At 37.7% G+C, this 19,871-nt stretch overlaps 1 protein-coding gene across 1 annotated transcript; it reads right to left on the bottom strand.

Annotated features, from left to right (window-relative positions):
• Positions 1 to 145: 145 nt before the first annotated feature.
• Positions 146 to 18,185, bottom strand: LOC103770603 (oxysterol-binding protein-related protein 3-like; the record flags this gene model as incomplete). The annotated part of the gene is made up of 10 exons (XM_008937870.1): positions 18,093 to 18,185; positions 9,282 to 9,398; positions 9,008 to 9,061; positions 8,694 to 8,807; positions 7,719 to 7,889; positions 4,678 to 4,804; positions 3,741 to 3,844; positions 3,395 to 3,487; positions 2,642 to 2,798; positions 146 to 280 (listed from the first exon to the last, which is right to left on the bottom strand). Coding segments are annotated over exons 1-10 (1,165 nt in total), but the record flags the coding sequence as incomplete, so codon positions are not given.
• Positions 18,186 to 19,871: the final 1,686 nt, after the last annotated feature.

The following is a 19,871-nucleotide window of genomic DNA, read 5'->3' as shown; positions in this document are numbered from 1 at the left end:
ATATATAAAATAACTTACTATGATTCAGTACCGCAAATTCTAGCACAAAACAGACGCTAAAGAAAGAGAAATTAACTACAATAAAATGTAAAAGTAGTATCTGATGACAACGAAGGCTGCTGAACTGAATTCAGTGTGTCACTACTTACGGATGTTAAGGCATTCTTCAAGCCAACTATTTGTGCAGATGGAGATGAGGATGTGTCATGCTCCAGCATCTGCTTCAGCTTTTCTCTCTCTGTAGATATGGTGCTGAAAGCTGACCTCAAAATGAAGTAAACTAGAACGATTTCATAAAAAGTGACAGTTAAAACCAGCCACCAATTGTATACATACCAGTTCTGTAAAACTTCATTGAAATATCATTTGTGGTGACAGAAACAAGAATTTAGGCTGAGAGACCCAGAGTGGGTTACTAAAACCAAATAATATTAATCAAGGTTATAGGGTAGATTTTTAGTAGGAGAAGTGTTTATGGTGTTGACTGCCATATTGACTATATTAGCCACAGTCAAAATTACTCTGATTATTTGTGACAGATGGCAACAAAGCTAACTAACCACATCTGCTGTTCACTTGCTTTTGCTCCCCAATTAGCTTGAATCTTCAGATGTTCATGACTCTAATCTACATTCTTTTAAGAATTCCAGTGAGGGAGGAGAAGAGATGGAAGAAAAAATGAAATAAGGAAAAAAAAAAGGCACCTATAACATATACTGTGCCACAGCTACAGAGTTAGTAGTTTCTCCACAAGCCAGTCAGCTGTGGTGTTGAGTTTTGTTATCTCTTTTGGGGATAAAGAAATTTCAGCTCATTAGATGATTTGGTGACTCAAAGGGTCATATCCTGAATGTTGTGCACGTTACACTGGTCCTTCTACTTCCTGAGCCAGCATCACCAGCCTGAAATGTTTAAATTGGATCATGCAATTTTAAAATCACTAGATTTTTAAAAGAGAAATGCACTTTTTTTCCTTTAAAGATATTTAATCTTTTCTTTAACCACAAGGAATTAATAAAAATATTTCAGTAATATTTGTTTATGAAAGATCTGAACATTTATCTCACTGGAGAGTTAGAGGATTTCTAAGCACTTAATCAAGCCTTGTAATACAGTCATAAAAACTGCCAATGCAAAAATGTATCAAAGCTTTCACATGGAAATGGAGATATAAAATCTGAGCATGGATGCAGACAGGACAAAGAACAAGAAATCTCAGATACCTCTCTCTAATTACCCACTCTGAGTTAATCTGAATTATTATCAATTCACTGAGTATTTGATGTAACCTTGTTTGCTTCTCTAAGAAAACATACTTAAAGCTGTGAACCATTACCAGAGAATTCTCATACTTTAACCTGTTTGAAGAAATCTTTAGCAGTGCCACAGGGAGTGGGAAGGAAGATGTATGATCTATTTTGTTAGCCTTTCATATGTGGATGACATGACCTCAATATGCAGTGACCATAAGTGTAATTTAATAAGTTAGTATACTAACTTAAATTTTCAAGGATTACTACATACAAAAGTACAAATGTTGCCTTTTATTTACTTTGCACCAAAAGCTCAAGCACAAATTTTCTTCCCTGCCCTTTTTTGGAAGGAGTATGGTATAAAGCATCTTTGGAAAAAATGTCTTTGTACTTTTAATAAAACGACACCGAATGAAATAAAACCAAGTCAATTGTCCCCTCAAATGCATTGGTCAATCGAACCAAAATTTCTGACATGGACATTTCAGGTAACATGATCCTGAGTAGGTGATATCTTTGCTCTGCTTAACAGCTTTTCCAGCTGCACCACACCCCCACTTCTTTTCTCTTTTTGGAAAAGATACATTAGTTTTGACTATAATTGACTTCAAAAAGTTTACTACACTTAGACACATTCCTTACGTAATGGAATCAAGATATATCAGCACCAGAGGGGAAAAACAAGCAAAGAATGCTTATTGATAACATCAACAATTATCCTGGGCAAAAGAGGAAAAAGGCAATACTTCCAAAAGTCTTTCAGATATAAATGCCTAAGTGCCTTCCTCGCCAAGATCGGTTCAACAATAAAAATGTTTCTGGTGGGAGGGTGATAGAGCAAAGCACTGCTAATGAATAATGATTTTGAGACAAGAAACATCTCTAGCCAAGCTGCCCCTCGGGCTACTCTACATGATTTTACTCTTCTTTATCCAGTAAAAGTAGGTTACTACCATAGCAACCCTTGCATCACCAACAAATGTTGACTCTGGAATATAGTGAAGCACAACAAATATAATACAGACATAAGTGTGCCCATGTACATACATATACATGGAAACAAAAAAAGTATAATCTGCTGTTGTGTTTCTGGCAACTGATTTTATATTTTTTACCTTTTGGAAAAAAAAAATACAATCTAGGGGTTTAACACATAAAACAAAGGCCTGTTCTTTATTATCACTTTTTATTATAAAAAAGAAAAAGTGATAATTAAGCCACTCTTTTCAATTTACTCAGGACCTCAACATTCACAATTCTTCACGGGAATTAAAGGAAGGGAAGGCGTTTTCTGCTTTTTCTAAACATTAAGCAGGAAGCATTCTCAGAAGTCACACCACTATTTAAATTGTGATATAAAAACATATATCCAAGACAATTCCATTTACCTTTATGTGCAATGTGAAATAAGTCCTCTTGCATTTTAGTAAATTCTGATGGTGTTTCAGAACCATCGGAGTAATTTTTCTCCTCTACAAAATCTATTGTAGATAAGTTTGGATTGGAAGCATGCAGTCTCATAGGGGCAGAAAAAACTGAAGGTACCTGTAAGAAAGATTGCCATTTGTGATGTTTTTGCCAATTGTGAAGAAAATTTTGGTTTATTGTGCCCATCTGGATAACACACTGGAGACATCAAAATGGAAAAATTACTGTCAAGTACCAATAGCCTTGGAATGGATAACAACTCACAGGTGAAACCACAGCTATAACTTTGCCCAAGATATCATAACTGGAGATCTGGCAAAACTCGAAGAAGAGTGAGAGCTGTAGCATATACTATACTACCTTTCCCCATTTACAAGTATCTGGTCACACAGCCTCTGGATGCAAACATGTACAAAACTACTGGGAGAATTTGCTAACCAAATTCACATACTGATGATAAAAAAAAAAAAAAAAAAAAAAAAAAAAAACCACAACCCCCAAAATCATGGCCAGTCTCCTGGAAGTAACAGCACAGATCCTATTGCAGATATCAATGACAGTATTATTTGTGGTTTGTCTGTTACTACTTAAAATGAGCTAGCACAGGACACTACTTAGAAAGGATTCACATATCCTAAACTGGTCAGATCAAGAAGTGATCAGTAACTGAGACCTGGAGAAAGATGGGCACTGACTGAAAGGACTGAAGTTACCTGTAATGTTCCTTTAGACTCTTTCCCAACAACTCTGGATCGCCACCTCCTGTGTGTTCTCTTTTCCTTCTTTGGGCTTTCTAAAGGTCCAACCTTTTAACAACACACAGGACAAAAATAATACAGGCTGCCATAAGGCTAGCAGAGCTAAGAATATACACCTTGATCCTTTAGGATTTGGGGATGCTTTTTGGAATTGCAAGGGGAAATTTTTGGGATTTAAAAAAAACCACACACACACACCCCCAAAAAAAAACCAAAAAACAACCAAACAAACAAAAAAAAAAAACCACACACCCCAAAAAAAATACACAAACACACAAAAAACCACACCACCACAACAAACCTGCGTAGCATTTATAGCAGGTGCTGAATATGTCCTGTGAAGAACATCCATGCTCTGTAACAGCTGGTTCATTTCCAGTAAATATGTGTGACAGTTGGAGAGGTCTGTTTCGAACAAGAAAACATTTTCAGTTGCCCTAAAGTAAAAGACATGCTGAAAGTTTCTTTCTTTGTAGGCTGGTCTTATTTTGATTATAGCTAGCTTAAGTTATTCATTGACTACGAGCACATTATTAGATGACAGGATAAAAAGCTTGTATCCTTCTATCTTCATGTTCAAATGCAAAGTATTGTAATGCATCTGTATGTTGTGTATTATGATCATATTTTATCCTAGTTGGCTGTAGAAAAAGGAGAACAACGTGATAATTACTGCAGCCTGTGACTAGTCAGAGCTCCTCATGATGAGGGTAACAATGCCATAGGCCTCAAGACTGAATTGTACATTCAGAGCTAGACATGAGGCTTGTTTATATTAAAGCTGAAGCTCACTGGTAGGTAGAACTTTACCAAAGAAGTATCACAGAGACACTACCAACATGAAAAATATCTTCATGCCCTTAGGAAAGGATGAAAGCAGAAGGGGACTTTGAAGTACAAAAATACAATGCTTGCTAAACAACTAGATTTTGGATGCTTCCTTTTTTTTTTGAATACCCAGCATAAGAAAGTTCAAATCTTACTACTGAAGGTGCTGTTTGTATATAAATGTACCAAAATAGACAGGTTCTTTGAGGAGTGCCCACAATTGATACCACCACATCCAAAAATCACTAGTCCTTTTAAAAACAAGTGAATAGCCAGTTAATCAACAGCCACCCCTTTCCTCACTCGAGTTTCAGAGAAAACTAACTAATGACTGCTTGTGGTGTAGTACTCTGTCAAGGAAAGCCAGGGGAAATACTAGGCTACTTCCAAATTCCTTCCAGTAACATTACCTCTTGAGCATTTCTCCATGTCTTCAGAAGACTGTAGCCAAGATGAAATCCTGGACTCATTACTCGAAAAGGAAAACGACAAGTTACCTCCAGGTGACGATGAATTCTGTTTGGTCAAGCTGCCTGCCTGTTCCAAAGAAGAAGTAGTGAGTTATTAACAAACAATATTTTACTGTTGTATGCACAAATTCTGACAACCAACTATTGAGGTCCATAATCAACAACAAGGACTGAAGGCATCAACAATACAGAGGGGAAAAAAAGTGTAAGAACTAAACTAGGAGTACAGTCAATGGTCTTGTCAGGATCTTGAACACGACTGCTATGCACAAATAGTGGAAATACTAAAGGAACAATAAAAAAATTGCTGAAAATGAGATTTTGAGGAAGGGCAAAATTCTGCATAAATTGATTTGATATAATTAAAGCACCATATTAGAACAGGACCCAAGTTGGACATTGTGTTCTTTCTCCCTGCTTCCCAAAGGAACTCCAAAAGTAACTTAAATGTAACATGCATGTATTTATTAAAGCTATTTTTCAGTGAAGAAAGCAATATCTACTAGATAGTATTTAAACATTTTACTCAAAATTGTATCACTTTAGCATGGATTTAGCTTGACAGACCTTAATACATGTGTGACCATACACCTCATCTGGGTAAATACTACCCTTTTTCAATGTCTCAGTAACCACTTTCAAACTGAACTAATTTTCAGCAGCATCCACTATCAGATGCTTTAGCAGATGCTGGAAATTGTGTAAGAGCTAATTGACAAGTACAATTAAGTATTTTCAAATGAACAAAATTTCTACCCAATACTATTACCAGTTTATTATGGACGATAAAGCTGATTTCTTCCCTAACGTAACTACAAATAATAGCCATTCAAACATCAATTATTTTTAGAGCTTACTAAACCTTTTATCTTTAAGAATATCTATGTCAGGGACTTGCATAAGTTACATGCTTTGTCCACATCTTGTTTAAAATGCACTTTAAAATGTTTCTTAAGTGCCATTACAAGACCAGGGTGATGGTGACAGAGCACTGTACTAGGCTGCCCAGAGAGGTTGTGGACTCTCCTTATCTGGAGACTTTCAAAACCTACTTGGACATGTTCCTGTGCAACCTGCTTTTGCTTTGGACTAGATGATCTGCAGAGGTCCCTTCCAGCTCCTACCATTCTGTGGCCACTTCACTAATTACAAGAAAAACTGACTAAATTGTTTGTCTCTTCTCTGAAGCATATACTTTAGAAACTTTGTTACCTTCTGCTCACCTTATATCAAAATTCAGGTAGCATTATTTTAAATCTAGTCATAAGAAGCATCATCTACATCTCAGTTGCAGTTTTCTTAGCTGGTCTTTTTAAATTTACAATATAATCTCCAACTTGAGTTGCAGAATAAAATGCACTATCCGTGTGAAGTCATTCAGTATTGTATGAATTTATATAGTCAGTATGCAATAGTAATAAACATCAATAAGCCCACTTATTTATAATCTATGTAGTTTAGCTGTTTTATTCCAACATAAAGCTGTATGAGCTTCGGTTATATATGAATACTCAAATAATAATCCCAGCACCTTTAGAAGTACAAGTAAACTGAATTTAAAGATGACCGATTGTATTGGCATTTTGTGAGCAAATCCCACATTCATCTCTTCAGGAATCTATCCCATATAGCTTCTCCATAACTCATAGACATGAGCAGAGGGAAAGAAGGAAGTAGGCATTTGCCAAGAGATATGCAAGAGAGTTTGTGTAGCTCTAGTTAGCACAGTTTTACTTTTGACCAGGGTGGCTAAACTTTAGAATCCAAGCATTCCACATACGCCTACCTCCCAACAAAAAAAGAGGTGTGAAAACTGACCAGGTCTTTCCAAAAGCAAGTAATATGCAAAGCAAATTTCACTCAATACATTTTTCTCAAAATAACCTAACATTTGGAGTGATATTGACCAGCATGAAGATAGAGCTGGTATAAATTGGCAAACTTCCATTTAGCTTCAGCAGAGTTAAGGTGATTAACTGCAGCTTAACCACTATCCCCTTCTATTTTTCACATGAAAATAAGTAGGGCTTCTTTGCAGTGCAAATCTGGATTAATAAATTAGAAGTGAATTAAAGTCTTTCATGGAAAAGAAGAAATGGTTAGTTTTCTGACAGAGAGCATAGATTTTAGGTATGCTGGCTGGTCACATGGTTTTGAATTTTTTGGTTTTTATTTTCCTTTTTGAGAGCACAGCCGTAGATCTATCACAGGCTTTGCAATGCTCTACTTTTACTCTTGATCTGCTTCTCCCTTTCTATCCCTGCCGTCTTCTGGGAGTAAAGAACTAAATGGCCGCGGGAAGTTTGTCGTTTCCATACAGACGCAGCCTGGAAGAGCAGACTGCTGCAGCCACAGAGGTGGGGGCACCACAGGAAGCCTGCTGAAGGCACAGAGGTTGTATTCAGGCACAGAACCGCCGACTGGACCCATCCAGACCCCACGCACCCCTTCAGCATGGTCCTTGGATTGGTTTGAATAATGCTTCTACCTCAGTCAAAAATATACAAGAGCCATCATGTGTGGTCACTATTTATAATTCCTATATACTCCTCAGGTAAGTGCAGTCAGATTCATTAATGTAAAAGGGGAGAGGTTCTATTAGTTTAAAGATAAATGAAAAAATGCTAAAGGGAAAAAATCTAGCAGAGTGCTCTTTCGGCTAATATACACCAGCATATATCAGACAAATACTGATGTATGTCCTAAAAATTATGAGAATTCTAACTCAATATGCAGTTTTAAAAGTCATCATGAAAATGTAATTTGCTTCATTAAAACAACAAGAAAATATTATAAAATTTAACAGCAGAGAGAAAACTGCTTGGGAGTAAATCAATACATAATATCATTTTCCTCTTGACATTTTAGATCATAACTTAAATCCCACCACAAACTTCCATTATGTTCTTTACTTAATAAACACAAATCAGACTACTTGAATCCCTGACGAAAGCTCATTATTTATAAATCATAACTATTACCTTTCTACCCGAGGCAGAATCACAGAAAGCAGGGACAGAGTCAGCAGTGGATGACACAGGGAAGAAAAGGTTATTGACATCATGGGGAAACATGGAGATTTCGTTCTGACGGTACATTCTGTGGTGACGAAGTTTTGCTACCCATTCATCAAACAGCTCCTGAGACTTCACCTACACAAAATATCAGATTTTTATAACATTCACGTTCAAAATCAGTAGCAAAGAAACTAAGGTATTTTGTGCTCATTAGGAAGCTAGCCTGGCTGACCTTTGTTGGCAAAATACCAACAAATTTTCTTATGATGCCCCTACTAAAATGCATACTGCATGAGCTTAAGCACAACAGAAAATTAATCACGGGATCAAGACAAGCAAAAGAGAAACTTCAGTTGGCATAGATATGAATTCCAATGCAAAACAATACTTAGCAACTTCTAGATGAGGGAAAAAAAAGTCCAATATAAATTAAAAAAAGAAAATTTGCCATTTCTTAATTGCCATTTTTAAGGTTTAGTCAAGGTTTAACTAATCACAAATAGAAATTTTATTTTGGTAACATTTTAAAACGATTTATTCCCCAAGGATAGAGAAAAATACACATTTGACTGTGGAAAATGCTTCTAATAAATAAGTCAAAGAGCAAGTCAACTACTGAAAATAAAAGCACTTGTACAACAAGTGCATACCCTTTGCTGAAAGAAGTGCTGAGTGAAAAGGATGCTGCTAAACATGAAGCATCTTCCAATCTTCTGTTCAGAAGAGGGTTATTGACTCTGGAACAGTACAATGAGGCCTCTCCAGTTATAAAATACTTTCTAGTCTCTGGAGACTAGTTTGCAAGTTACTAGTGTAACTAACACACCTCCTACTAACCAAAAAAAAAAAAAAAAAAAAAAAAAGGTAAAACCTTACATAACTAATGTAAGGTTTTGGGTTTTTGGGGGGAGCAAGGTTATAGTGATCTTGAAAACCTACCTTCAGATGGTATATCTGCTCTTCTGTATCCAAATCTATACACTTTGTTGATTTCTTTACAGACATGACAGAAAGTCCAACATCAATACAGCCGTGAAGCTTCCCTCTCTCTATCTGTAAAAGAGTAAAAAGAATACTATCACTCCAGGTGAACGATAGCTATTACCTGCTGAAACCATAATTTTACTCCCTTCAACCTACTGTTTGGAACGGCTGAAACTATTCCCCAATGCAAACAATAGTGAATCATTGTTATTTTGGATAAAATAGTGTTGTTACCCTATAATGGCCTTAACGAGTTTCAGATCACTTACGTCGGCTTGGCATTTAGAGTACTTCAAAATCCCTCTATCCAAAAAGAAGTATCTCTGTAATGGGAAATGCAGAGAATTAAAATCAAACAACCAAACTAAATGAACACCACCAAAAAAACACCTGAACACAAACCCCCAAACGTCTCTCTTCCTAAAACCGCATTTCTTTGCGGAACACTTTCTCTGCTCTGAAATAATCTTTCTGTCACAAAACCTCACCAAGCAAGTCTCACTGACATGGCATCAGGCTTTCAGATACACATTCCATTCCTACCTTATGCCAGCCCTTCAGAGGCCATTTCCTTTTTTTCAGCAAGCAGCCCTCCTGCTTCTGTGGCTCCTGGGTACAATTCATTGCTCCCCGGAGTCCTTCCACAATTTCCCAGCTGTCCTGCTTAAACAGAAAATCCAAATGTAGATCTTATTTCTTCCAAAGAACAGAATTGTTAAGAGAGATTCAAGAGGAAAAAAATCAACAAATTTAAAAAAAAAAGACAACCAAATTATACTGAAAGCTAAATTCAGATCTGTCTTTTTATTTTTTTATGTATCTTCCAAGAGACAAGATGCCTTTTTATTTTCATAGAAACAATGCAAATTAAAGAAAAAACTATTTTTATGATACCTTGCTTCACTGAACATGTGCTTACCAGAATTTTATGTATATTTTTCTGTACATGCATACACAGTGTATAACCACCATAGCCTAGTCACAATTTAGCATCAAAAAAAATCTTCTGTCATTCCAGACAGAAGCAGTCTATGCTAAAAAGATTACGTTTTGTAGGGTATGAAGCAGAAATAAAAGGCACCGAAAATTACAACCTTTTCTATAAAATTCTTTCACCCATATTTATTAATCCAGGGGGTTGTGTTTGGTGTGAATTGCAGTCTCCCTAAAGTAAAAACAATAACATTAAATGACAATAAATGAAAAAGCCAGGAAGTCACTTAAGCACCATAAGGAAGATGACATAAAAGGAGAGTACAAGTAAAAACCACCTTTTATCAGATACACCCCTAATTAAAAGAAGTTCTCTTTTTTTTTTTTTGCCATCAGGAACTCCTAAAGGAAAGACCCCGGAGCAACATAACAAAGAAGAGAATAAATCCCATAGTATCTTTACAGTTCTTATGGAATGACTGCAAATGAGAAAGTAACACAAGTTTCAAGACTTATGATCAGAGGGTTCATGAATTATTTATTGCAAGCAACCAGAGGATTTGACAGATTAGAGTTATGAAGGACTGACAGGAAATGACAAGTGCTGGTACCATCCCCATGTAATTGAAGAAGAATACTTTAACATATAGAATTTATTAGAATGACAAAAAGGGACCAGTATGAAACACTTTGAGGAAGAGAACTATATCAAATAGGTAAGTACTCGTGGTCCTCCCTGTAAGACACATGTAGGGAAGTATTCCTAAAAAGCACTTGACTGACTCAAAACTTAAAAACAAAAATGAAAGAAAAATCAGCAATTGATAGTTGTGCTCATTTATCCATCTCCACAATCCTTAAAACTCACTCCTAGAAACCCAGGGGAAAAAAAAAAAAAAGTTACTTCAGTTAATATGGTCATTATTGAGTACGAGGCACAACAGCAGAATATCTTAGGAAAGACATTCATTAAAGAGCTTAAGCAATGTGACCTCTTACTCCACCACACCACTGACAGCACTCCACCTTTTCATGGTTATTTGTCTTGTGCTGCACTTTATGGAAGAAACTGGAAAGCTGCTCTCCTTCCCTGGCTTGAGTTCACTCTGCCAGCACTCACAACACCACAGGCTGCAGCCAGTAGAAATGAGGCTGAGCAGCCCCCATCATTCAACATGCTACAGACCACACAGTGATGTTCTGCTACCCAAAGGTAAGCCAAAACTTCAGTTGTCCTAGCCAAAATTGTTACCGTGGCACACATTTTGTGCCCCTGCAGGTGTGAACTTTGTCCTTGTCATTTTTGTATTAAATAGCTTATCTACTCCCTCCAATTTGAGGGGTATTTTAACCACCACCTAGATAACTTTATTTCTAACCAACAATCATGAAATCAAATTTTTGCTATTGAAAACCAGAAGTTACACATTCCATATTCTTTATTTTTACTACTTTGAGAATCACTTAAAGTTCTCAATAATCATGAACCCTTTCTAGCTTGGGAATAAATTACTATGATACCAGATCAGGGAACAGAGAAGTTACTCATGGATGTCATGAGTTAGTGGGCTGAAGGAAGAGTGGCAGGTCTCCTGGGCTGTCTTCAGCCTAACACCAGCCAGAGCAGCACACACTCTGCTGCTGGAGACTCATGGCACTGGTCCTTCACAGGGTGAGCTGGCAGAGGATGAAGCAGAGAGGCAGCCTGTGCCCCTACAAGGGCAGTTAGCTAGAGCTCCCTAGCTACAGTCTGACAGCTATTCAAGTGCAAAGGCAGCTCTGAGCCTCCACAATTAAGGGCCTTTTCCTTGCCCTACTTTTTTTTTGGACAGAACATTCCAGTCTACAACTTTGACTTTTGAGCCATAAAGAAATTATGTTCCACCAGCTCTTTTGCCATAATTGTAAATATTAGGCCACTAAACGCTTTCTGTAGTGCTCTTGGAATTTTTTCCTATTAAAGCATATTTATTAACCCTTATACAATCACAAGGATTGGGACTATTATGATGACAGAGAACAGTCTCTTTAATTATAATCAAATATAGTGTAATGCTACAATTTACAAGTAACAGCTGAACTTACTGCTGCTTAAACATCCATGTGTGGATAAAACCTCATCTCCTCAGAAAATATCTACCAAATGAACCAATATAAAAAAGTAATCTTGACATTAGCTGATTTCAGACTGGGGACTTGGACAAACGTAAACATTTTAAAAAGCGAGAATCTTGACAGAACTAGTGAGAGATGATTTTACTTAAGGAGCATCTGTGAGATTAAGAAAAATGTTGTGATTATACATTTTATTCTTTCTTTTCAAAATTAGTCAGGAAAGATTAAAAGATATTTTGTCCGATTACGAAGCAAGATATTTCCCTTACCTTTGCTGAAATATATTAAACTGCAGTACCTAAACACAACATTTTCCACTGAGAATTAATCTGACAGCAGTCAGGACTAGTAAACAGTAGGTATTCTTCAGTATTCAAGAATTACACCTAATGAACAAACTTTATTGAATTCTGGCTCAAGTTCTCACAGACTTTATTTAAGCTTACACACAGTATACGGTTGATAAAGTGGTCTGGTTGCAGGAGAGAAGCAGAACTTTGAGCACTGTCAAGAAATACACAAGAATTCAGATTCATCGTTCTGTAAGGTTAAGCTTAGAAAGAGAGGGACGCCTGAACCTCAGTTCAGTAGACAGACCCATGCTACATTGGGCATGTGAGGTGAAGAGAAAGGAAGAAGCTGAAAAAGAACTCCACCAGTTCCACCCACCTAGAACATACACAGTGTCAATAGCTTCAGTCAAACTTTTAAATGCAGAGCACATCCTGGCCTGCCTCACAACTCCAGTTTTGTCTGTGCCTCTCCTGCAGTCCACAAACAAGGCATCTCCCATGTTCCTGAAGAAGAGCCACATTTCTCAGTTTTTCAGGTCAGTGAGGTGGCCAAAAATGTGCCCTCACAATTAAAAAGTTTAAAACTGGGAAGAACAGCTGAATCCCATCAAGTCGGCCCAATGGCCTGCTCAGTCTCAAGTGGTGAAGGCAAGTTTCCTAACCACATTTCTGCCCTGGGAACCTCACACTTCAGCTGCAAACTTTACATAGAGGTAGCTTAACTGAATTTTGAAACTGATCCTTTTAGAAGCACAAGACTACCTATTTGACTAAGTTACACAAGGAGAGGCAAGGGATAGCTCAGAGAATTATTTTTTTGGGGACCTGCTGGATACATGCAAGGTGCAAGGCTGCAGTAACAGCATCAAGTCCTCTTCCACATACACCTGTCCAGAAGAGTCCAAACTTTCCCAGCTGAACCATGAACCTCCCACATTTTTCAAAACACTGCTGCTGTGACTGCTTTTAGATCCGTTTGCTCTTTTTTTGCTTTTTCTTTTTTCTTGTCAGTTTGATCTGACACCTCATTTGATGAGGAAAAAGCGTCAGTTGGCTATTGCTGGGAGCAGCTGCAGAAGTGAAAGAAAACTGCTTACTCTAAAAATGAAGGCAAACGAATCAGGTTGGTCAGTTATCAACTGTTCTGTTCATCTGTCTGAAATAGCAGAGGAGCAAATTGGATGTACAGGATTTCCTGAAAGCTACAGGAAGCATTCAGATTATGGTCCATTTCGCTGATTCTTATCCCACAACAGGAAACAGAAAGAGATACCCCAAACTCCAGTGCTAAATTAAAAAAAAAAACAACCACCACCACAAAACCCCACCCAAATAACCACCAAAGCTCCCAGCTGAATGACATTAACAGTTCTAGTATAAGCCTGATATCCAGATTAATAGTGTCTTGCGGTTATGACACTATAAAAGATTGTGTCATTATAGGGCAATATCTGCACAAAACGATCAACACTGTTTGCTGCCCAGGCAGAAATTTCACTCAAGGCTGAGGGAGGGACATACACTTTATTCTTCTCAGGTCCAGAGGTGCTCATTTCAGATCAGTGCTGGAAATTCACCCTGTAGCTGCTACTTGGCTCACACCTGCTCAGTGGCTGCAAAGAAAAGGCATTTCTTTGGTTTTCAGAGATAAGTATGTCATTAGGTTGACTGTAGTAATTTTCTTTAATATAAGCCTCTATTTCCTGCAATATTCTGCACCATACAGCTCCTCAAGGTGAATTATTTCAGGAAAAAGAATGAGGTAATGAGTTTGAACATCTCTCAGACCGATGCTTGCACTTGCAGTTCCCTGAATGAAACAGATGACAGTGTCAGACTTTCTCTCAGTGTAAAATGCAGTCAATTGTACCAAATACTTTAAAGTGCCAAAAATAGAAACCCGCTTTGTGAAGGATAAGGGTTGGCATCAGCTGCAACTAAAGCATTTGTTACAGTTCATAAAATTGGCAGAAATGATTTAATTTTCTTTTTTAGAGCGTGAGGTTTTAAGCAGCTCTTCTGACATGAAGCTTTTCCCTGCTGAATCTATGTTAAAAGTTAGTTAATATATTTAAACTGAAAAGTAACTACCACAATATATCTTCTTTTGATCACAGGTCAATTTAAATTTAAAGATGATCAACACCACCTTTCCTTCCTCACCAAACACAATTTGAGCTGTGACTTTGTGGAAGAGGAAGGCAAAGGGAAACAGGTGGGATCTGGCAGTAACCTCCAACCTGCTATTGGGCTTCAAGGCGAAGGTGAACTTAGTGGAACAGGAATAACTGTTCACATCTTCAGTTCACACTGCAAATGTGTTGCATCTGGCAGAAAAAGGTCACCATGTTCAGCAAAGGCAGAAGTAGGCCTCTCCAAGTCCTGCAGCTTTGCTTTAGTCAACTCTTCTTTGGCACAGTGGTCCATCTTCTGCAGCACATGACTACTTATGCTCTGCACTGCTAACACATGTTGCTGTGTGGGCAGCAATGGCCAAATTTTAGCAGGCACAGCAGCCTGGTACTAGGAGGGTTCCATATGCCAGTCTCAGGTAGCTGCTTCTTTTTTGCTGCTAGTGTGTACCTGCAAGAGTGCCTGTGCCTAGGAAACCAGACAGGCTCAAAACTCTGATCCCACTGTTTTGGGGGGGAAATACTACTTAATCAGATTAAAAGAACTGCTGTGTCAGATCAGCAGCACAGAGAAAAGCACCTGTCAAGCAGTTCTGTTGCTAACCTGCAAGCAACAAACCTAGCTCTGAAGGTCCCTGAGAGAGGAGCAAGTGTTTGAAGGAGGAATAAGAAGCCCTCCATGGAGCTAGAAGACAAAGGAAATATGAAAATCATAACACTTCACTCCTGAATCTGCAAAGCATATGGCAAAATAATTTTTTTATTAATAGTGTCATGAAAGTTTAAAAGTATCAGTAACAGTGTTACACTGTACTCTTCTACCAGGGCTTGGGCAGGGAGGGGGGGGAAATTACAGACAAAATCTGTGGTACTTTTCAGATGAGGGGATTTTTAACAGACTTACAGAACTTCAGATTGTTGCTCTTTTCTTAACAGAACGCCTAAAGTGATGCCATTTAAATTAACATGCAGATGAAAAAGGCAAATTAACTCTCATATGGTGGCATTGCTCATCTCCAGTCTTTGAGCCCTGAGTAGGTGGCTATTAGTAAGGACAGGCTCCAAAGCTCCAGTTTACCAGTACAAGAGCGAGTGAGAAAAGAAGCAACTCATGATATACACAAAACTGCTTGATCAAGAAATCCTTTGTAGGAAGGCAGGAGCAAAGGGACAGGATGCAAGAAAGATCTCCCAACATTCTCACTCCCCAAACCAACAATTTTGATCTTATAATACATACCATACTATATGATTTACACCACTAAAGAGAAGGTCTATCTAGCAAGATAAAAATCTTTATAATCTGCAAGACCAGAGCCTTTTGGGGAACAGGAAGAGGAGAGCTGTTCCTCATCCAAAGTACTGCTGTGTCCAGACCAGCAACTCATGCAGAGTACTGCGTCTGTTAGACCTAAAAGTCCATCTTCTCACATGCAGTGCAGAAGAGTATATCTAACAAAACATGCACTGAAACTTGCTATCATCACAAACTATAATTAACAAGTAGAATTTAAAAAGGGAAAATTACCCACAGATGTTATTTTTAGGTAAATACCCAGAGTTCATGTTTAAGTCTTTGTTTTCCCCAGCAAAACTGTTTGTTCTATAAACAGCAACACAGTTTCAATGTGAAAAAAACAGTTATGTGAAAACCACCAAAAACATCAGGGAATTAAGGAAGGAACAGCAATACACAGCCCTGCATACAACCACTGATATTGCTAAAGAAACCCTAATTTAGAATTAATTTTTTTTTTCTTTCTGAATTTCACTATTTTAAAGGAAGACCTCTAGAGCACTTCAGCAGATGCAAACAAAGCTAAGAAGCCACTGCATTTGGTAAAGAAGGGATTGGAGAAAGCAGTTAAGTATTTCTTACAAATCTTAGAAATCCATATTTAAAAATATCGGAAAGACCAGTGGAAGCTTAAAAAGCACATTTAATTATAGAAAAACATGTTTGTAAATTGTCAAACTACACAGAAAAAGCAAGCAAGCAGAGCTTTTAGCCCTGCTCAGTGATCATATCCCAGCATATAACAAGGCACACAAACTCAACTTCCATGGGCTTGCCTCTATCATTACCACTCCCTAAAAATGTGGACAATCAGTCAAACCCATGTAGGTTCCCAAGTGCAAAAGTACACTGTTACTTACTTGATTTTGCAATGACTGACCATGAAAAGATTAGTACTGAAACACTGATCAAAATGGAGATAATTATCATAGTGACCCATACAAAGAAATATCAAAATATCAACTCTATCACCCTTCAAGATATGTTGGGAAGCAGCATATTTTATGCCTTCATTTATCTTGACCTGATAAGTGTATGAGGCAATTTACCACCTCCACAAATATAGTGACAAACAAAACACCGTGGTGCATCTCTCACCTTGGTCAGGTGCACCTTGCATTTTTTGTACAGGGATCAATGACTAAAAAACTGGGGATTGACAAGATGATGTTAAATCTTAATGAATTACTCCTTTTCTCCAAAGAAAGCAGGTGAGAACAAAATGGCTAAGAAAAGGGGTCTAATAATAATAATATCAAAAGCCTGAGCTAGCCAAAAGATTTGATCACATTAAATAGCAGTGTAAACAAGGCTCTTGCAGAAACTGCTTCTGCCTAAGTATGGTTGCTTATACTGGCTGTGTAACACACCAATGGATTTAGTCATGCTCATGTAAAAATTATTATTTAAGCACTGCATGATACCACTTGATAGACATGAACTCTTGAAACAGGCAATACCTAATGTTTTAAACCACACTTTTCAAAGGTAATCTCATACTGAAGATATAAAAAAAAAAAAGTCTCAGGAAAACAAAAAAGGTGTCCTGGAGGCAAGGATTTCTTTGCTCAGTATACTGGAAATACACAGCATTTCTTACAAGCACGGCACTTTAAAACACAAATGGTTCAGAGATTCATCTGTCTCGCCAGTTGTATCTACGGGGCCAGAAATACCATAAAGCAGGTGCTATTTCAAAACACAGCTGAGGTCTCCAAAGCCTTTGGGGGATTGAGATGCTCAACTCCAATTAAAATTTCAACCTGAGGCAGCTTCAAGAGCTCTACTAAGCCAGAATTCGTAGAAATAAAAGTTTATGTTGAACATACTGCTCATGATGTTGCCAGCATGGATTGAGCATATTTAAGCTTAACTGTCAGTGTGGCTATAGGTTAATGTTTCTTGTCCACAAACAAAAGCTGTCTTCATCAGTCTCACTTGTCTACGAGTCTTTGCACCTGACAAGTCTAAAACCATAAGGTTTAAAGAACAGCATCACCTCTGCAGAAAACAAAGCATCTTCTGCATTAGGCATCCAGATGCATCATGTTACACAAATACTTATTTTTCTAACTACAGTTCTACAGCAACCACCAGCACACACGGGCATTCACAAGCATGTTTTCATTGTCATAGAGGCTCTGTGTCAGGTTTCAGAAAAATGCACTGTCTTTCACACATGCACACACACCTCTTCCTGGAAACTTGTAATAAGCAGAGCAGTTACACAATATTCTAGCAGAGAAGTGGTACCTTACAGGGAGAGGTTTCAGTATCAAAACACTAAGAGCAAGCTGCTACAGCAGCAGTATTTCACTACATACAATACATACAACATGATAGAAATTCCAATTCACTCTTAGCATTCCAATTTTACAAGAACTTGCTATTAGGTAATGTGTGTTTACTGCATTTGACTCAAACCAAGATGCTGTTACCAACAACAACAAAAAAAAGAGCATAAGGAAAACAAAGAATTGATGAAATAAAAAAAGCAAGCAGCAGGAAAACAGTTTAAGAGATTCATTGCTACTCCAGAGTAAAAGTAACAGCCAATCTTAGTAATGTTTTCAGTTGGCATTACCTGTCGGCTTCCCTGCTTGGAGGAGCAGCTGCTAGTACTTCTTGAAGGAGACAACATTTTCTGGGATACACCAAAGCTTTTTTCTTCACTCATGATCCAATACCATTTGTTTCACATAAGTTCAATTATAATGCCATTAAAAAGTAATGTAGAAAATGTGTTGGAAGACTCCCGAAAGAAGCGCAGAACCCATTTTTTACCCAAATGCAGTCCAGAGGCATGATCTGCATCCTACGGAAATTCCTAAAAGGGAAATGAAAAACAAAAAGCCAAGTTATCACATGATGTCTCTTACCAACATCCTGTAACATGCATCATAATAAAACCTTTGGTAACACAAGCTGACTGCATAACTGTACATTATTAGAAATCAATTCAACAATCACTTTAAGATCATTTTTCAAGTCTCAAACAGGAATATGAATTTTAAACACATGCTTTAATTGTCACTACTTATTCAGAGGAGAAAGTACAGCATCAAGTTACTTTTTAAAGATTCAAATTCATCTAAAAAGTAAAGACACACAGAAGTTATAATAAAGATCTATATTAAATGGACCAAACTAGAGAGGAAAGCATTTAATAAAATGTTTTACAAAAAGGAAGGTGAGTAACCAAAAAAGCCCTCTTTTTCCCAGTTCCTTGTTAATTTAAACAAGGATGGCTTCAGGTTGTAAGAAAACAACACCAAAAATCTCTCTAAAAGAGCAATATATAAAAGTAGCAAGCATGCAAAACTCATCTGCGTAGAGCTTTGCATGACCACTCTTACCTGGAATCAGAAAGTTGTAACTATTGTCACACCAGTTGTCTCTGTTGGTGGCTGGAAGAATAATTAACAGTCTGTTTAATAACAGTGCTGTTTGCAGCATATGCAAATAAAAGCCATGACAGAAACTCCCAGTAACAGATTTCCAGTGTGTGCAAGAGTTGTCATGGTAACTGCTTTTTAAAAAAAAAAAATAAAACAGAAGACATAACAAAAGGATGATTCTTTCCAAAACTTGGGGTGGTGGAGGCGCTTTATACATTGTATATGACTTCAGAGTTTATTGTTTTAGGCAAGGAATTTGCCCATTAGGAAGAGTGCAAGAACCACCACTGAGGAAGGCAACGAAGTTTCTACGAAAAGAAAATGATTGCCAAAGCAGGGAGGCACTACTTTATAATGCCCTCACACTTGCACTGTCAGAACAGTCCTGAACTGGAAACACTGATTATTGAAGTTCATTTTTTCTTGAAATGGCTAAAAAAACCTGTTGTGAGAGAAGCTGCATTTTCAGATCCCTAGGTAAAACACTTTGTGCATTTTAAGAATTTAAAAAAAAAAAAAAACAAACACACACAAAAAAAAAAAACAACAAAAAAACACCACACCACAAAAACACAACCAAACACACACACAACACAGACAAGACCTTATTGTGGCCTTCCAGTATCTTAGGTGGGCCTACAAGAAAGCTGGGGAGGAACTTTTTAGGATATCGAGTAACGACAGGACTAGGGGGAATGGGGCAAAGCTGGAAGTGGGCAGATTCAGGCTGGACATGAGGAAGAAGTTCTTCACCATGAGAGTGGTGAGACCCTGGAATGGGTTGCCCAGGGTGGTGGTTGAGGCCCCATCCCTGGGGGTCTTTAAGGCCAGGCTAGATAAGGCTCTAGACAGCCTGATCTAGTGGGAGGTGTCCCTGCTCATGGCAGAGGGGTTGGAACTGGGTGATCCTTGTGGTCCCTTCCAACCCTGACAGATTCTGATCTGTTTTAGCAGAGGACTTTAGA

The sequence above is a fragment of the Merops nubicus genome, unplaced genomic scaffold, assembly GCF_000691845.1.
Source record: "Merops nubicus isolate BGI_N331 unplaced genomic scaffold, ASM69184v1 scaffold12623, whole genome shotgun sequence".
NCBI classification, from domain to species: domain Eukaryota; kingdom Metazoa; phylum Chordata; class Aves; order Coraciiformes; family Meropidae; genus Merops; species Merops nubicus.
The sequence above is the reverse complement of the archived record's forward strand: the minus strand, read 5'-3'. Positions and strand labels throughout refer to the sequence as shown.